The 17,790-nt window shown below is 33.8% G+C and overlaps 1 protein-coding gene across 5 annotated transcripts in view; it reads right to left on the reverse strand.

The window, feature by feature from the left end:
- Positions 1–17,790, reverse strand: part of LOC128218196 (transient receptor potential cation channel subfamily V member 5-like) — a 60,721-nt gene that overhangs the window by 25,328 nt on the left and 17,603 nt on the right. For all 5 annotated transcript variants that reach the window (XM_052925787.1, XM_052925785.1, XM_052925784.1 and 2 more), the window contains 4 exons: positions 14,022–14,274; positions 9,510–9,665; positions 8,744–8,898; positions 7,397–7,540 (listed from right to left, as the gene is read on the reverse strand). In XM_052925787.1, coding sequence (XP_052781747.1) covers positions 7,397–7,540; positions 8,744–8,898; positions 9,510–9,665; positions 14,022–14,274 — 708 coding nt within the window. The remainder of the gene's footprint in view (positions 1–7,396; positions 7,541–8,743; positions 8,899–9,509; positions 9,666–14,021; positions 14,275–17,790) is intronic.

Genomic DNA, 17,790 nt, shown 5'->3' on the forward strand with positions numbered 1-17,790 from the left:
GTATTCTCCATACTGACACGTTTAAAGTAGATTCGAAGGTTGAGAGTTATGAAACGCTGCTGCCCTCTCTCCTTTTTTGCTTTAAACCGTTTGCACTCATGGAGACCAGCATGGGCACTCTTTTAACTTTTTAGAATTCAATATCTTAGATAATCAAATGTTTCCTTTATATTGTGTAAAATATTATTGAATGATTATTATTACTTACAAACCTAAAATATCTAGAAATTGAACCCTAAAACTATTACTTCAATTAAACACATATCTAACATTATATGTCAAATCTATAATACAAATATTCTTCACAGACAAATAAAATGTGCTTTTTACACCCTGAGCCTGTCCCTTTTCTGTAGCATCCTGTCCCTTTTCTGCAGCACCCTGTGCCTTTTCTGTAGCACCCTGTCCTTCCTAAAACCTGGCTATAATCCTGATTTAAAGATAACCATTACAAAGCATATGCTAAACATTGACAACCATGTGAAACTATGTTTGAACAGTCTTTTGGCAACAATAATATGTTTGAATCAACCTTGTAAGGAAATAACATGCTTTGAGAAGGCAGAGTGCCAAAATACCATGTTATGATTGTAAGAAAATTTCTTAACAAGAAAGCATGGCACTTTATGATGATTCAATATCATCGGCTGGAAATGTAAATTATAACCACAACAACTCAAAGCAATATGTTTACTAACTCTGCTTAATGAAGACAAAAGGAAAATGGTTAAATGTTCCGCAACTGATTACAAACCGTATTAGTACATTTTCCTCAAGTAAAATGCAGGGCAAAAAAAGTAAAGAATCTCAGCTGGGGAGTTTGTTTACGGACAAATACAACTGATGCATAAATATTACATTGAACCACTTAATCAGGATTGATTTCTTAGCACACTTTCAGATCATTTCTCTCAGAATGATTCTCATTTAAGTAAATCTTGCGGTGGGTTTTTGTCACAGACTGATGGAAACTATTTGCGTCACCCGTGAACATCCAATTCAGTCAGTTGCCTCTGTAATTAGGACATTATCTGACAGCCCAAAGCCAAGGGCGAGTTGATTTTTCTGACGGGTTGGTCTTTGATCACCCAATTAAAAATTGTTCCCTTTTGTCCATTTTTTCTATAACAAACTTGGTGAAAAACATAAATCAAAGATTAAAATACAGACTCTGTCACAGAACACAAGAGAATTTGCAATAGCAGAATGGCTTGAACAATAAATCAAGAAATTATCTTAAATCCAATAGCTAACATTTTACAGTAACTAAAACCAAGACCCATTGTGGAAATCAATCAGTTGATATTGATCAAGTGTTATTGATTACATTTACAGTTGGATTGCCACTAGAAGTACCTACAGATAGCGGATGAAAATGTTCTCAGATACAACCAACAATAACATCTATAAATGCAACTGTAGCCCCACTGCACATTCACACAGACAGTATAACACTCCTGTTTTTTGGCCAGCGGGCGATTAGGGCAAGGGCCCGGCTTACAAAGAGTGGCTTATTACTGTGAAGGCATCCTGGGCATGCATTTTTGGGAAATGCTTTGAAGGTAGAGCCTGCAAATGGTGCATTTTAGATAATTATGTCATAGGAAAAAAAATCTGCAATGCTTGTGATTTTAGAATAAAAACTTGACAAGTAAATATAAAATTTGACAAAAACATTTCAAGATTCAGGAACTATATTCACAAAGCTTCAAAGTCAATTCTAAACCATGGATGAAGTCATAGTTAAAGAAAATTGTTTTTAACATAAGAGATTGTATATTAAAAAACAACAAATGAAAATAAGGTATTTCAGATATTACTAGGTTATTATAACAATATGACCAGTAAGACACTTAAGAAATTGCCATAAGTTGGGAATGAAGATGTTTGATGAATACTGACCCAGGACTTACGGACTTTGGCCGATCAAGAGCTACGCCATTAAGTATAAATTGCTGTAGGGCCAGAGTTTTTTATTTTTCCTTTTACGGGAAAATTTTCAAAAATAAGCGCCAGGAGGAGGGAATAAAATTAAGAAAAAGATGTTGAAAAATGAGCGTCGAGGAAAAAAATAAAAATAAGATGGATTTTTCGTATTTTTTCTTTTTTTCGGAAACATTTAAAGAATGTATGTTTTGAAGTTGTGCACACTTGTTTCGTACTCCATACTGCCTGTTGTTTAATAGATCTGTATAATAAAGTCAAAACAAGATGTCATTTTCACAAGTAGCCACAATAATGCACCAGTCAATTGTAACCAGCCCCCCACCAAGGTCTTGAGAATAGCGGAGACCTTGACTTTCAGTCCAGCCATTCCTTGATAAAACCCTGTCCTGCGTAGAGACAGACTACAGTCTACTGGTCAAATCCACGCCAAATACCCCTGCACCCTGAGGTAAGGCCCATTCCCCACTATTTTCGGCGCAAAAACAAAACCACCGCATTCACTCAGCACTGCGGGGCCACCTGGAAGGTAAATAATGGCTCATTTCTCTCGTTATCCCCTTTAAACCCCCGGACCTGGGGGCTGTGGTTACAATTGACTGGTGCATAACCTGGTGCATAATGCACGTTTAAGGAACTTATTTCAACATTAATTTTGGATACTCATTTTACTCCCTAAACACCACAAGTCAACTGATTCACACCCAGGGCTTTTTCTACCCATTTTGGGAAAAAGACCCAAGACATTTTGGGAAATTTTGCGTCGTAAAATGCCGAAATTGGGAAATTACAGTTAAAAGAAAAAGCTGTCAAGTCTCCTGCAATTAGGATATGATTTAATATTAGTTTATTTTCGCTTTAAAAAACCCCAAAAATATAAATCCTTGGGGTGTAAATATCTATTGCAATAAATCATGACAGATAATATTTGATACTGATCTCTCAATGTGATGAAAATCAATGATTTCTGAGTTCAATTATCAAAAAAACTTTACATCACATAATTTATTTTATTAGGATGTTGAAAATAAACCAGTACAGGTGAAGACTTTTTTAATTTTTGTTTGGGATTTTTTTCTGAAGATTATATTTTGCTTTGGGAATGGGTCCGATAGTCGGACCCGTGGGTACTATAGAAAAGGCCCTGACACCAATGTAAATATATTCTTCAACTGTAACTCCACAGTATTTAACACTGCACTTAAATAAAAATTAGTAAAATTACACATAAATTATTATATATGCATGATTTTAATATGAGCATATATACTTTTATTGTGCTTTTTATAGTCACTAAAACTGCACTGGCAAAACATAAGGCATCTGGCACATTATTTGTGTCTAAAATGTTGATTAATATCATTTTGGGTACATATATTGAGATAAACAACACATCTGAACAAATTTAATGTCTTCGATATACAAGAAAAGAAACAAGGTATGTAACTCAAACTTACCAGATTTCACTGTAGAGTTATTTTTTTTAGTTTCTTAATCAACATACAAACAATCCATTTTAAAATGGGTGACATGAAAAGAGGAGCCAATGCCCATTAAAATGGTATGCGAAATGTTGGTATAACTTAATTGTCTTTAGACAAACAAGCCAAATCCAATGTTACATTCTCATCTTTTTCTGTAGTCGGAACCTGTACAGCAAATTACAATTCTCAGTGTATCCCCTTGTAAACAGGTCTACACACAGATATATTTAAGAGATTTTATACTTTGGTATAAAGAAAATACAATTCCGTTCCGAAATATCACAAAATGAAAAACGCACTGAATTTATGAACAACAGTCTTCAAACTAAATCCACTTTAAAATTTCGTAAAAGGCGGCCATTTTCCTTACAAGCGCTTAGATGATGATAATAAGCAAGTTTCAAGTTTTATTTTCATCATGACATATAATATGCATGTGATATCACAAAACAATGAAACATATTTCAGTTAACATCATAAGCAAGAAGCGCCGGCTTCCGCCGGGTACAGGGTGATACAGGAATCCAGTTAATGTCACGTGAAATCCACTCAAAACGTGAAATCCACTCATAACTCATTAATTTAATATACAGTGGATTTCATGTCTCAAAAAGTGGATTTCACTTCGAATTCCGATCATTTTTGAAAAATTGCTCTAATTTAACTTCTTTATTTTATGACCAATTTCAATAAAATTTGAAATATAAACCCTTCATGAGGCATTTTCCAATATGCAAACAATAATTTTTATCTTTTAATAAAAATGGTTGAGTTATGGTTGGATTTCACGTCTCAAAAGTGGATTTCACTTCTCGAAAACTGGATTTCACTTCGACTTCCGATCTCTTTACAAAATATGTCTACAACTTTCTAATAAATATACAAAAAAGAAAAATATTCATTAAAATTAATAAGTTATGAGTGGATTTCACTTCTCTGAAACTGGATTTCACCTCGATTTCCGATCTATTTTCGAAAAATTGCTCTAACTTCTTCATTTTTTGACCAATTTTAATAAAATTTGAAATATAAACCCTTTATGAGGCACTTTCTAATAAGAATACAAACACACAAAATTATTTAAGAAAATTAATGAGTTATGAGTGGATTTCACTTGTCAAAATCTGGATTTCACCTCGATTTCCGATCTATTTTCGAAAAAAAAATGAAAAATTGCTCGAACTTCTTTATTTTTTGACCAATTTTAATAAAATTTGAAATATAAAGCCTTCATGGGGCACTTTGCAATATGTATACAAAAAATAATAATAATTAATTAAAATAAATGAGTTCTGAGTGGATTTCACGTTTTGAGTGGATTTCACGTGAAATCCACTGGATTCCTGTATCACCCTGCACCGGCTTCCGCCATCTTGGAAATTATGCGTGATAATTTTTTGTTGTTGTGAAATTAGCAATAGGTTAAAAAACACTAAATTTTATTTTCTATCGAAACACTTAATTTTATTTTTTATCGGAGATAAAAAAAACGGGCGGCGAAAAAAATAAAAATAAAGTTAGGAATTTGAATCTTTTCCTTATTTGGGTTTTGCAATATTTAGGTACGGCGCTCCCGTAAAACGAAAAATAAAAAAACTCTGGCCTAGGAGTGAAAAAAGACCTAAGTAAAGGCTATTGCTAATTCTATAGATAATAATAGTTCAATCATTTTAATACATCTTCACCCACGGACAGTTTGAAATAGACACATGTTTCTAAAGCAAATAAGAAGAAATCATTCTGGTGACCACTCAGCAGAGGTCACAGTACTATTAGCAGTATTGACAAACTAATAAATAGTCAATCAAGATTTTGAAAATGAAAAAAAAGAACAAGAAATTGTTTTGAACACCATGGCACCGCAAAACAAAGTGCTACTTTACATGCTAGGAAAATCATTACTGCAACAATATAACATTACAGCAGATACAAAACAAGGTAGAAGGCCATCAACAGAATGGAAATGATGAGATAATGATCGAGATGACAGCCATAATATTGAATAAACTGCGAGTTTCATATGGTGAGGGAGGGGTGGGAGGATACGATTCTCTGCTTCCTTCATTAATACAATTAAGTGCGAAAATGCATCAAATTGGTAAATTTCTATTGAGAGTTACTTCAATTATGAATTTGAACTTCAACTTCATAGACTACTCAAAATAATGCATTAAAACAGCTACTTTGGACTACTTTTTCTCAATCAGTAAAGTGGCACATCATAGCAGCAATCATGGTATATATTTTGCAAATACTTAATAAAAAAAGGTTAAATAAAGGTGCGGTTTTTTACACTGCTTTTATCCAAGCTTTGAAGTAATAATCGATTGTTTCGTAATAAAAGATCACAATGTATCTGTTAAACGAGCTGATAACAATGATGTAATGTAGTTTGTGCCATTAAAGAGAAAACATGTATTATCAGTAAACACTGTAGACACTGTATGCATTATAGCATGGACACGAAGAATGTCTCCTTAACATTGCAGAATAATGCCTACATTATAACTCACAGTATACATAAAAACACTAAATTTCGAAATTCTAGACATGGAGGTCAAGATAATAAACTCAACTAATTTAACTAGAGGATACTGTTTATAATCAATGGTTGTTAACAGATAATTACCCCAACATTGTGTAATTTTACAATTTTCACAAAAGCCCACAACGGTTATTTAATTAAAATTTTAAACAAGGATCTAAAGCAATCCTATGAACCAACTAAGAAATGTAGACCAGTCCCAGCCAGACTTGGATATAAGTAAACATTCATGACCATCAAGAAGAAACACCAGTTACATAACAAGTCAAATATATCCCATTTTAAGTTCAGTCAGACATTAAGGGCAACTCCAATGATGTTACAAGGAATGGATATGCTGCATTTTACCCATCACAGATTCAAATAGTTGAGGCCCTCATAGGTGATTTGTGCAGATATAGCTTTATTAATAAATGGCCATTGCATATTGCAGGGCCTTGCAATGATGATAATGGACCTTCTGCATCTAACAGTGAATGTTTTCAAAACCCACTCTCACAGAACTTTCCTTTAATGCACCAGTCAATTGTAACTCCCCCCCCCCCACGTCCAGGGGTATACAGGGGATAGCCGGTGAAATAGGCCATGTTTTTACCTTCCAGGTGCCCCCACAGTGCCGGATGAATACTGTGGTTTTGTCCTCGCGCCAAAAATAGCGGGGAATGGGCCTTACATAGGGTCGCTGGGGTGCGGGAGCATTTGGCTGGGATTTTACCAGCAGTTCGTCCCCGCAGGGCAGAGATACCCAGGGTTGGCTTGACCGAAAGTCAAAGTCCCCGCTATTACCCGGACCTGGGGGGGGGGGGGGGGGGGGGGGCCGTGGTTACAATTAACTGGTGCATTAGGAAAAGCTAGCATCCACACTTGACTGGACATTGTTCCTTGAACTTGACTTGATATTGACGCACGTCAATTATAAAGGATACTGAGAAAACCAAGGCAGACAATGAGCTCTTTTTGCAAGAAGTGATAGTCAGTACCACATCAGGTTTTAATCACATCAAACATAATGATTAAAAGTGATCTTCATATTAAACCAACTGACTAAAAGTTATCTTTAAAATAAACTGAATAATTATAAGTGACCTTCATTTGTCATATTAAACCTAAAAATTACAAGTGCTCATTATATGAAACAAAGCCATCTTCAAATTACACTAAATGATTAAAAGTGATCATAATCCATCTGCTTCCATATTCCCAAATGTGTTTACTTTGAGATTCAGACTCAGAAAAGCAAGATGTGAAATGTATAGAATCCCTTTAGTCTATTTTTCCAATAAGTGTAAGCAACTGTTTTTCATAAAATATCAACGATTGTTACAAGCAATGCACTTCTTTAGATCCCTTGGAATAAATTATATTCAATATGTAATACATAAACTATGTCCTATTCATACCAGCATATTCTACATGTACTTACAATACAGTGTATTTCTAGGATTTCTTTGAAGAGTTTATGGCGACCTAGTTTACTGGCAAGGGTAAGTGGCGTGAGGTTGGCATGGTTACGGATCTCGCGACGGGCAGGCTTCTTGTGGTGCTTCACCATATACTTGTACATCTCCTGGAATGCCGATTAGGTAAGATTACACCAATTATTTGTAAATTGTCATGTTTTAATCCATCTTTTTCTACTTTTTAAATCATTTGTAATGTATCAGTTGATTCAAATATAGCAATCAGTATATGTTACAGTAGTGGAGACCTTCAGATTGTTAAAAAATATAAGTAACATTTAGCTGGTAACATAAGCACGGAGAGATTTCTTAAACAATTTTACTATGATACTCAGGGTATGTCCCTGTCTATCCAACTGCATCATGTTTGAACAAAGTGTTTTAACTTAACAAGGATTTAAAGCAAGATCAAAAAGCAAAATCCAACTATTGTATTTTACTTCAGTACAGAGAGTTCAAAAAGGTGTGGAACATTATTTTCACTTGTATTAATATGACCCAATCATTATTATCAATCTGAACCACATCATACAGGGTTATAAATATAATAAAAGTCTCTGAAATTGCAAACATCATTTTAAAAAGAAGTCCTATAATCTAAAAACTGCATGCTCATTTCCTAGTTCTGTGGTCCAATATGCAGCCGGCTGAAACTTTAAGATGGCAATGGAAACCATACCTGATACAAGGATAAATTGCATATTGATTGTGACACTTGAAGAATGTTATTTAAAGCAACAAGCACTAAAACAACGTTTTAACAAAGTGATCAATGAACAACAACACCATTCACTGTTATTGAAGTTCTTAGCAGACAGCCAGTTAATTACTTCAACAAATTTCCTTGTAATTGAACAAATACAATTGTAAGAATGTCTGCAGACCATTTTAACTGTTCCCAGTCTCATTTCTTTAAGAATGTGGTCAAACAAGAGACCTCAGAACTGCAATACCAATTTTCCTTCATTTCTCTGGGACATTTCAAACCTCGAGAAATCTTTTAGCAAGAGTAAAGGGTACTTGGTTACACATATTCATATAGAACCTTATTATTTAATTAAGAGAAGTATTAGTTTTATAAAAATAAAAATAAACTCTGAATTCTAGCAAAATATTGCAGACACCATTGTTATCCAACATAAAGCTATGCCAATACTTTAATGGTTTATCTTCAATAGAAAATAATAACATCATAGGTCTCACGCCACAAAATAACAAAACCATACATTTAATTTCATGACTGTGGTATGTTATAGCGTTAACCACATGATACATCTATTCCGCAGCAAAAGGTTTCCCCTGTCACTTACGGCCTGGTCTGATATGACAGCCATGTGGAGGGCAGTGTTTCCAAATGAGTCTTGGAGATTTGGGTCGGCCCCATTGTCTATGAGGTAGTCATAGATGTCCATATAGCCGAAACACACCGCAAACGCTAGGGGGTACTCCCCGTAGTATGCATAGCCTGGAAATAGAATAATACTATTAAATTCAGTAAATATTTTAATACTGCAAGTTATCAAAGGTAACTGTGTAAGGAGTAAAATAAGATTACTGCAATGAAAGCCATCGCCTTCTGAGTGTCTCCTGTAATCAAGAGGAATTACTGGTGGAACCTGCTACACATGCCCACTGTCAACATGAACGTTAGTGCCAAAATTCATATAAACTGTTGCATAATGATGGCGCCACCTAAGAGAGACTTTGCATAGCTGGGGTCAGCTATCTCATTGTTAAAAGATTGAAGACCACTACAATAAAGATAATACTTTGTAATCACAAGAAGCAGAAATAGTGAAATATTAAGTGTTGACAAGGGGTATCAAATAATCAATAGGAACATGCAATAAAGCTTTCACAAAACCTTCACACCAAGACTTGATGACAGAGTTACATTAAGAATGGTCAAAAGTGTTATTAAAATACATCTAATTTCAAAGAAAGCCAATTTTTCAGAAACAAAAATATCCGGCTCGAGATGTTTAACATTTTAAGATCAATTAAAGGTAGCTAATTAAGGAGTTAATTTTAAGTAAGTTCACAGCAAAACTAGAAATAGAAGCAGATAGAATATACCCTGATAGTTTGTTTCATTGGACTGGCCAGTTTTCTGGTCCTCGGGCAGGAAGAAGCGCCCCGTCGCTCGCTGATTGATGTACGCGCCGTTTGACACAAGCAGTTTCACAGACTCAAAATCTCCGTACACAGTGGCAAGGTGCAGGCAACTCTCACCTGGGGAAATACAAAAGATAGAAATACAATTTCATATACAGGTAGCTATCTAAAAGTACCAGATGTTCACATATGGATGTCATTTTATACAGCCAAATCAAGGGCTTATGTTATAAATTGATGCATGATGACACAATAGAAAGTTGGTATCATTTAAAAGGGTATTGATTGCGGATTCCTGATTTGTAAATAATTCAAAGAAAATACCATATTTATATAGTTATTGCACTTTGTTTTTCTACTTTTTTTTAAAATAAATTGAAGGTGCAACAACATATATTTGTATTTTTGTTATCTTTTCAAATGAAATTTGAGGTGAAACTGATACACATCCAAATTAAAAAGGTCATAATTGTACACTATAACACTAGTCCATCCACTTCATCATTGATGACAAAGTTGCTTTACTTGACTACAATGACACTGGGACACGGGAAAGTGAAAATCTAAGCTTAGAGAAGACAAATAAAACAGAAAAAGGTAGAGCTCTGCAATAGGACAAGTCATCACTACATGTCTGCAAAGATGCTTAGGACACATAACAAGAATTAAGTGTAAAAGCAGTGTTCAGAACAATTCCTTGTTTCAGCATCTTTGATTTAATTTAACTGTATTGAAACTTGTCTGGAACAAATTCAAGATGTTGAACTATGAAATACATTCTGAACATTGTTCCTTTTGATTCGATTTATGTTACCCTCATGCTTCGTCTGAGCTTAACAAACATAACAGTGAATCGAGAATGCCTTGGATGTCTTTTTGAAGTTTTTGCAAAAGTTTCAATCAATACCCCAATCCATATCACAGTTGTTTTTCAAAGTACAGGATAGAGGTTTTTGTTGATAAAGAACTAATAAGTTATCCCAAACATTCTAAAGTACTGGTCATTTTATAGCTGTTTATTTTTCAATAAGAGCACTTAAGCAAAATGTTAGAGTTGGCAAATGATTATGATTGTGGACAATCCCTGGCTGAGTTTATCAGCAGTGGGCCAGCTTTGTATCTATTTCATAAAACTAGCCAATATTTTGCAATTTTATACCTTCTATTATTGGACATGAATGATTCCAATTAATGTGTAAATATTTAAATAAAGCTTTTAAACTTTCTGGGTACATTACCTAACACTCAGAATATAACAGAAAACCCATTCAACTTTTTATGGTAATCAATTTTTTGAATGTTCAAAGAATAAAACCAATCAGTATATAACTGTATTAAATGTCATCTTTTAACTTTTTTTGCATTTAATCATGAAGACTTTATCACAAAAGAAAAAGAAAAAAAACATCAAAATGAGATACCGTATTATATCATGTATAGGACGCTAGCATAGATAGGATGCAGGCAAAAAAATAGTTGAAAAAATGAGTTAAAACCCTTAATTTATAAGAAAGAAGGCAGCGGAAAAATGTCAAAATCGGAGCTGAAAAATTGAGGTTGGTAAATTATTTAAACATATATTGAAGTAAAAAAAAAAATGCATATAAGGCCAAAAAAAATAAAATTGTTTGTTTAGGGTAACCTTCCCAAAATTTCTAGGTAGGGTAGGTCGGGATTTTTATTTATTTATTTTTTTCAAAATCTGTCGTAAGTTTAGAGTGTTTTCTTGCACATGGCAGTCTTTCCTACATTACTGTCATTGCCTGACTTTGTTTTATCATATAAACAATAATTCTGATTAAAATCTGCATTTATCCGCCCTTCGTAACTCTCTATTCGCTAACAAATATTTTTTTTGCTCAGAAACGGAAAAAAATAGTTAGGGTCGGCGCATTTTTATAGGTAGGGTCGGGTTACCCAAAACAGACATATTTTTTTTAGGCCTAAGGCATATTTCAATAACTGTCTTGTGTATTTCGATAATCATCGTCATATTTCAGTAATTTAACATTTTGGTAATTTAGTGTACACAACAATGATATAAGTCTTGACATTTTGAGAACATTCACGCATATTATAAGACTTATACAAACGCTGTAATAGCACGCCTTCTGATTGACAGTCAACCGTTGCAACCGTTGCAATAGTTCCGACATGCCTTCTGAATGACAGTCAACCGTTGCAAAACTGTGTATCGTCAAAACTGATGATTGTTTTGATAAGGCTTGTCGCTGCGCGGAATAAAGCATGTCAGGCATAATTAATGCGTGTCGGTAATTATCCTTGCCAGCGGAAGGCATGACGGGTAAAGTGCCAACAAACAACAATATGGTATTACCATCGCAATAGTTTGTTCTATTGATGTTTTTCTAATGACAGACAGCGGGTGTTTTTCACACCTTCGCACATTTGAAAAGATTTGATAGTGACAATAATGCTACTTTGCATTATGCACATTCCTTTATTAATTTTTTAAAACAGTAACATACAACAAAATGTTTTGTAAAATATCGAAACATTAAATTCATGAACAACGATTAATTGATATTTACCTCCTTTCCCGATTTTCCGTTGCCGGTATAACTCAATCAAGTTAAATGCTGACTCACATTGAGTTTTTGTGAGTAGCGTCCCTTTTGTAAAAAAGTAAACACTCATGTTTGTTTTCAATTTATTTATCAATAAATCATTTTAAAGTAAACATTCAATATATTTCTGCGTGTGTTAACTTGCGTGATTTTACCTATGTCAGTTGTTCTCTTCGGTGACGCAGTACAGATACTTACTATTTCCGCGTTCTTCCCCGGTCCGATATTTTCGATCTGATATGGACTTGGAAAAAAAACAGAAGAAATTCTAATATCATAGAAAGGACGCAGGCAATTTTTAAGACGAGAATTGGGGGTAAAAAAGTGCGTCCTATGCATGATATAATACGGTAAGTGCAAACAATCGACCAAATTTGTTCAATTACATTAACATAAAAAAAATGCTTATAATTAGTGGTTAGCTTATACAAAATGCGTTATTGTAAATGAAAATACCATTTTATGAGAAAAGCGTAGAAAAAATGGGAAAATGTTACTGCAGTTTTCGATGTTAATGAAATCCTGTTTGAAATATTGAATCCTGTTTGATATATTAACAATGATCACATGAGGATCATCTGATAAAACATCCAAAAATGCATGCTTCAATTTCGAAACAAGGAATACCTGTACCTTGCAAGTATTCATATCTTTAGTTTCCTTCGACTTTAGTTTGCTTCGAAAATCAACAAGGATGTACATACAATACAGAAGGCAATTGTATTAAGCTTTGATAAGTTGTCCACCAGCTATCTTTTGGCCAGTTTGAAAAAATAAATAATTTGATTGGTAAAAAGTAAGTATTGATACATATGGACAAATCAATACACATTTTGGTTTATTTTGACCAGACCAAAGAAAAAACCAGTTTTATCATTGATTCCAATGACCCAGAGGGCTATTCATTCTAAACGCCCACAAATAAAAATAGATAACTTATGGCTCAGCCAGAAATTGAAGAAAAGTTTTTTGCCAATTCAAGGGTCATAACTCTAAAGTGACAAAGGCAAAATGGCTTGTTATCGAACCTGACCAAGATATTCTGCCAATACACATTCCGACCAAAGTTGGTGATAATTGGACAAAATCTTCATTAGTAATTGATAAGACAAGATTTTGTTTAGATAATTTCTATGATAAAAGGGCTATAACTATTGAATGACTAAAGTGGCTGGTTATTGAACTTGTCCAAAATATTATGCACAGTCACATTCTGATAAAATTTGATGATAATTGGACAAATAATTCTAAATTTATTGATCAGCCAAGACAGATTTTAGGTCATTTTTATAACTACAGGGCGATAACTCTTGAGTAAATTAGGCAATATTGCTGGTTATGAAAACTTGTCCGAGATATTATGCCTATACACATTGTGACCTAAATAAGTGATGATTGGACAAAGGTTTTTTTTAAGTTATTGATCGAACAAAACAAATTTTAATTGATTTCATTAAGCAAAGGGTGATAACTCTCGAATGACTCAAGTTATTAAATGATGTAGCTGGTTAAAGTGATGTCGCTTGTTACAAGTCCAAGATAAAATGGACTGAATTTGGTGATGATTGGACAAAGGCTTCTAAAGTAATTGATCAGACTAGACTAATTAAAGGTTATTTCTATAATTAAAGGGTGATAACTCTCAAATGATTCAAGTCATATGATTGGTTATCATCATTGTCCAAGATATTATGTCCATACACATTCTAACCAAATTTGGTAATGTTTTGGCAAAGGCTTCTTAAGTTATTGATCAGGCAAGAGTAATTTTCTATAACTAAGGGGTGATAACTCTCCAGTGAAAGAGTTCACATCCAAAGGATTGACTCCTCAACCCTCTCCCTCCCAAAAATAAAACCCAGTGTATTTAAATCAAAATATGTACCAAAATATTCATCAGCTTCGTAGATATCCAAGGCCAGCTTGGGGTACATGTTGAGCAATATTTTGGCGGTCTCGGTGTGTTCGGCACTATCTGTGAGGTAAAGGAGGTGGAGGGGCGTCTCCCCAACCCCACCCCTCTTGTCTGGGTCCCAGCAAACCTCATGGTCTACCACTTTGTTCAGACTCCTCTTCTCCTGCTCATCCCATTCCTGTAACAACTCCTCGTCTGACTTTGTCTCCCAGACAGTGGATCCCTGAAATACAAATATGGTATCATTTAACCATGATATAATTTTCTTGTAAAGACTACTCATCTGTCTTTGCCTTCAAGATAGGCAATACTTGGAATACCAAAATGAAAGCATTCAACTCTGAAATAATTCTCTTGTAAAAACTCCATGTCTGACTTTGCCTCCCAGATTGGCGATACCTGGAAATGTCATCTTTTAGATATTTATCTATTCCACTTGCTTCAGAAACAATTCCTCATCTGTGATTTTCATCCAGATGGATGATCTCGGCACAAATAACCCTAAAACATTTCTAAGAGACATTGTCATTGACTGGATGCGAAACTTATATAATTCTTGTTTGGTGTACTTCTTGAAGAAACCGATTGGAATTGTGTTAATCTTCTGCCTGTTTAGTTGAAGTTCAACTGACAAATTAAACAAAACAAAAATCACTTAAGCTTACACACAGACATGGTCAATCACTTTCACTTAATGTTATTTCCACATATCCCAATTAAATTCCAAAGAACTTTTTAATCTGTAAAAATCCTAAAGTACATCAAGAGGTTAACACTTTAATGGCTGCTCAGCTTAGCCTTCCTAAGCCAAGTCAAAGAATAAAAAGGATTATACCCATTGTAATTCTACCATTAGTTATTGTAATATAAATCTAGATTGGATGAGAAACAGCTGAGCAACTGGCCATTAGGTACAAACTTTTTCTGTTGTCCTTGTACCGTTGACAGTTGAAAGCCATGCAACGCAAAAGATGCAATTGTTCTAATGTTCGGGGGTTTAATACCAGAGTTAAATTGAGTTGTATGTTAGTCTGTGGTCAGCTCACTCCCTTTTCATTAAAAGTGACCTGGGTTCGATTACCAGCCTGGGCGCATGTGAGTTTGGTTGGTGGTCATCATGTGGGTTTTCTCAGGATTCTCACACAAGACCACACTCTTGAGCCCCAACGAGAGTGACTTTAGTATTAGTAAATATAACTTTCTTCATATCCTTGTAAAATTAACAAAGGTTTGGCTAATGCCAGAAGATATCAAGAGACATTAAGATGTAGGTTTTGGTACCTTAGGGTTTTAGCCAGAATTTTAAAACGACAGGGTGCTGAGGGACAAAAAGGCTCATTGTTTCTGGCATTGAATAATTGTAGCATTATGAATTTCATAGAAAATGTTGGAAATTGTGCTTATTTGAAGTATTATTATATAAGGTTTCCACAGCTAAATATATAAATTTGGTTTGAATTCATAATCATATTTCTAGTTTTAATCAAAACAAAAGAAATATTTAATAATCTTAAGCATTTAATTCTTTGAAAGCAGGAGGGTGCCCATTCTGGTCTCCGTGAGGGCAGACGAGGGCTTCCCAAAACAAGACAGGGTGCAGCACCCTCCCATAAGCCTCTAGCTTAAACCATAAGTACCTCTTGGCACTTAACCCACCATACTTTCTTATACATTGTCATAAAACGGGGATGTTACCTGAATACCTACCCTACAAAAGTGACTAGATCCGTGACAATTTCTTATCTATTGATAAGGATTTCTATAATATGTAAAGCTAATTGGTTTGCACTTGGCAGACTGATTTTTGTTTATATAATGATTACAGCAAATTTTTGAATTTAAAGTAGCCTTATACTAGGTCAGCTTTTATCACTTGATTTGGTTATAAATGGCTGTAAAATCAATTTGTTAACAATATAAAACTTTCAGAAAATGAGACTATGACATGTTTGAAAAAACCTTATGAAATATTTTACATGATTGTTAGCCATGTTTTAACTTTTCATTCAATAATTTTTTAATATACAGAGAAGACACTTTGCAGGAATTTTAAGATTCACTCATATTTTCTTATTGAAAGATGATGTAGAAGTTTTTTTAATGCAAAATTATCATTATTATCCCATTTTATTTGACTATGATGAAATTATAGTTTTTTCAAAATAACCTAACTCAATAAACCAAATTGACTAAAATTTAGTCTAACTTTGTTCAAACAAACTAGATTTAACTGCTTGAGGTTTCTTTTGTTCGGTTTGTACAATTGTTGCATAAGACCGGCCATGACATATTAATACCATTCATATTTTACTCTGGACTCCATAAAGCCAGGCTCCATTCATTCAGGTAAAATTATGAAGCAAACAACTACGTTTCAGGGTAGTGATGAAAACCTTGAAGGTTTGAACAAACAAAAGTTATGTTAATTCTATGTATATAATGTTTTATCGCTTGAAAATACTACAGCAAACTTGTACCTGAAAAGCATACTTTCTAAAATTAAGGAACATTATCAAAAGTTTATATTTGTGAAATAACTAAAAATTGACAAAACCCACAACATTGTCTTGGCATCAAATAAATTCTCGTCCAACCTATTTTCATTTCTTTCATTTTACTATTCTAGTCAGGAATCTGAATTAAGTTAACTTCTTTTCAAAATATTAAGAAATGGAAGTCAAAGAAATGATTGTATTCAAACTAACAATCTTTCTGTTTTCAGAGCATTTATTAGCAAACACATATATATAATAGACCCATACGTTTTAAGCAGTGTTTGTCACCTTTTTACACAAAGGAATTAAGTTTAAAGGGATTCTGAATTATTAAATGTCATAAGTTGCAGTTATCTCGGTCCTGAAATAGCGTTTTACAATAACAATAGATGCATGTTAATAATTGATTGCATTAGAGGGGTAAAAATGCTTAAGAATCGATTAAACAGTTATACAAACACTCCATAAAAGATAACAAACTGCTAAGGCTATGTACTATATACTTATGCTTTTCCATTGTTTACATAATAAGCTTTGGTAGCTATTTGAATGTTTTGAAATTTAATTATTCAATACAAGTTGGTCATAAAGTCAAAAGCAAAATAGAAAATGTTGAACCATGGTATCAGATATGAGGAGCATTCATATTGTAATGCAACGCCTGCATCAATTAATATGTTAGCACGCATCGCAATGCAATAAGACTTTTGGAGGAACGATCCCAAGTTCTTACATTACTATTTGGCGTAAAAAATTGTAACTAGCCTTGCTTAATGAAATTTAGAATTTGAATAAGCCCTGTTAACAGTTCACCAGTGTAAGGCTTACAGGCTTGTGCTTATTTCAACCACTGCTTAAGCAGTTGAAACATTTCAGTCAAATTATTGTTTATTCTAATATAACTACACTTAAGTGAAAAGTCATTTAAAAACAACAACAATTAAAACACATTTAGAAAGAATAAAATATTTAGAGAAAATAATTTTCAAATAAAAACAAACAACCACAAACATTTTTATATGCGACTCAAGTCAGTTTTTCTCATTTTAATCAAGGCATAATTCAAAAAAAAGTTTAGCTACCATTACGGGGAACTTGTATCACATTATGCGCATTAATTCTCATTGCTTGTGTATCAAGTTTTATGTGAATATCTTTGAACGGTTTCATAGTTAGAGCCAACATCTTAACTTTAGCGCTATGCCGATGATTTTGCTCACATCAAGGTAATGACAACAACTCAG

Source organism: Mya arenaria, chromosome 14 (genome assembly GCF_026914265.1).
Source record: "Mya arenaria isolate MELC-2E11 chromosome 14, ASM2691426v1".
Classification (NCBI taxonomy): Eukaryota; Metazoa; Mollusca; class Bivalvia; order Myida; family Myidae; genus Mya; species Mya arenaria.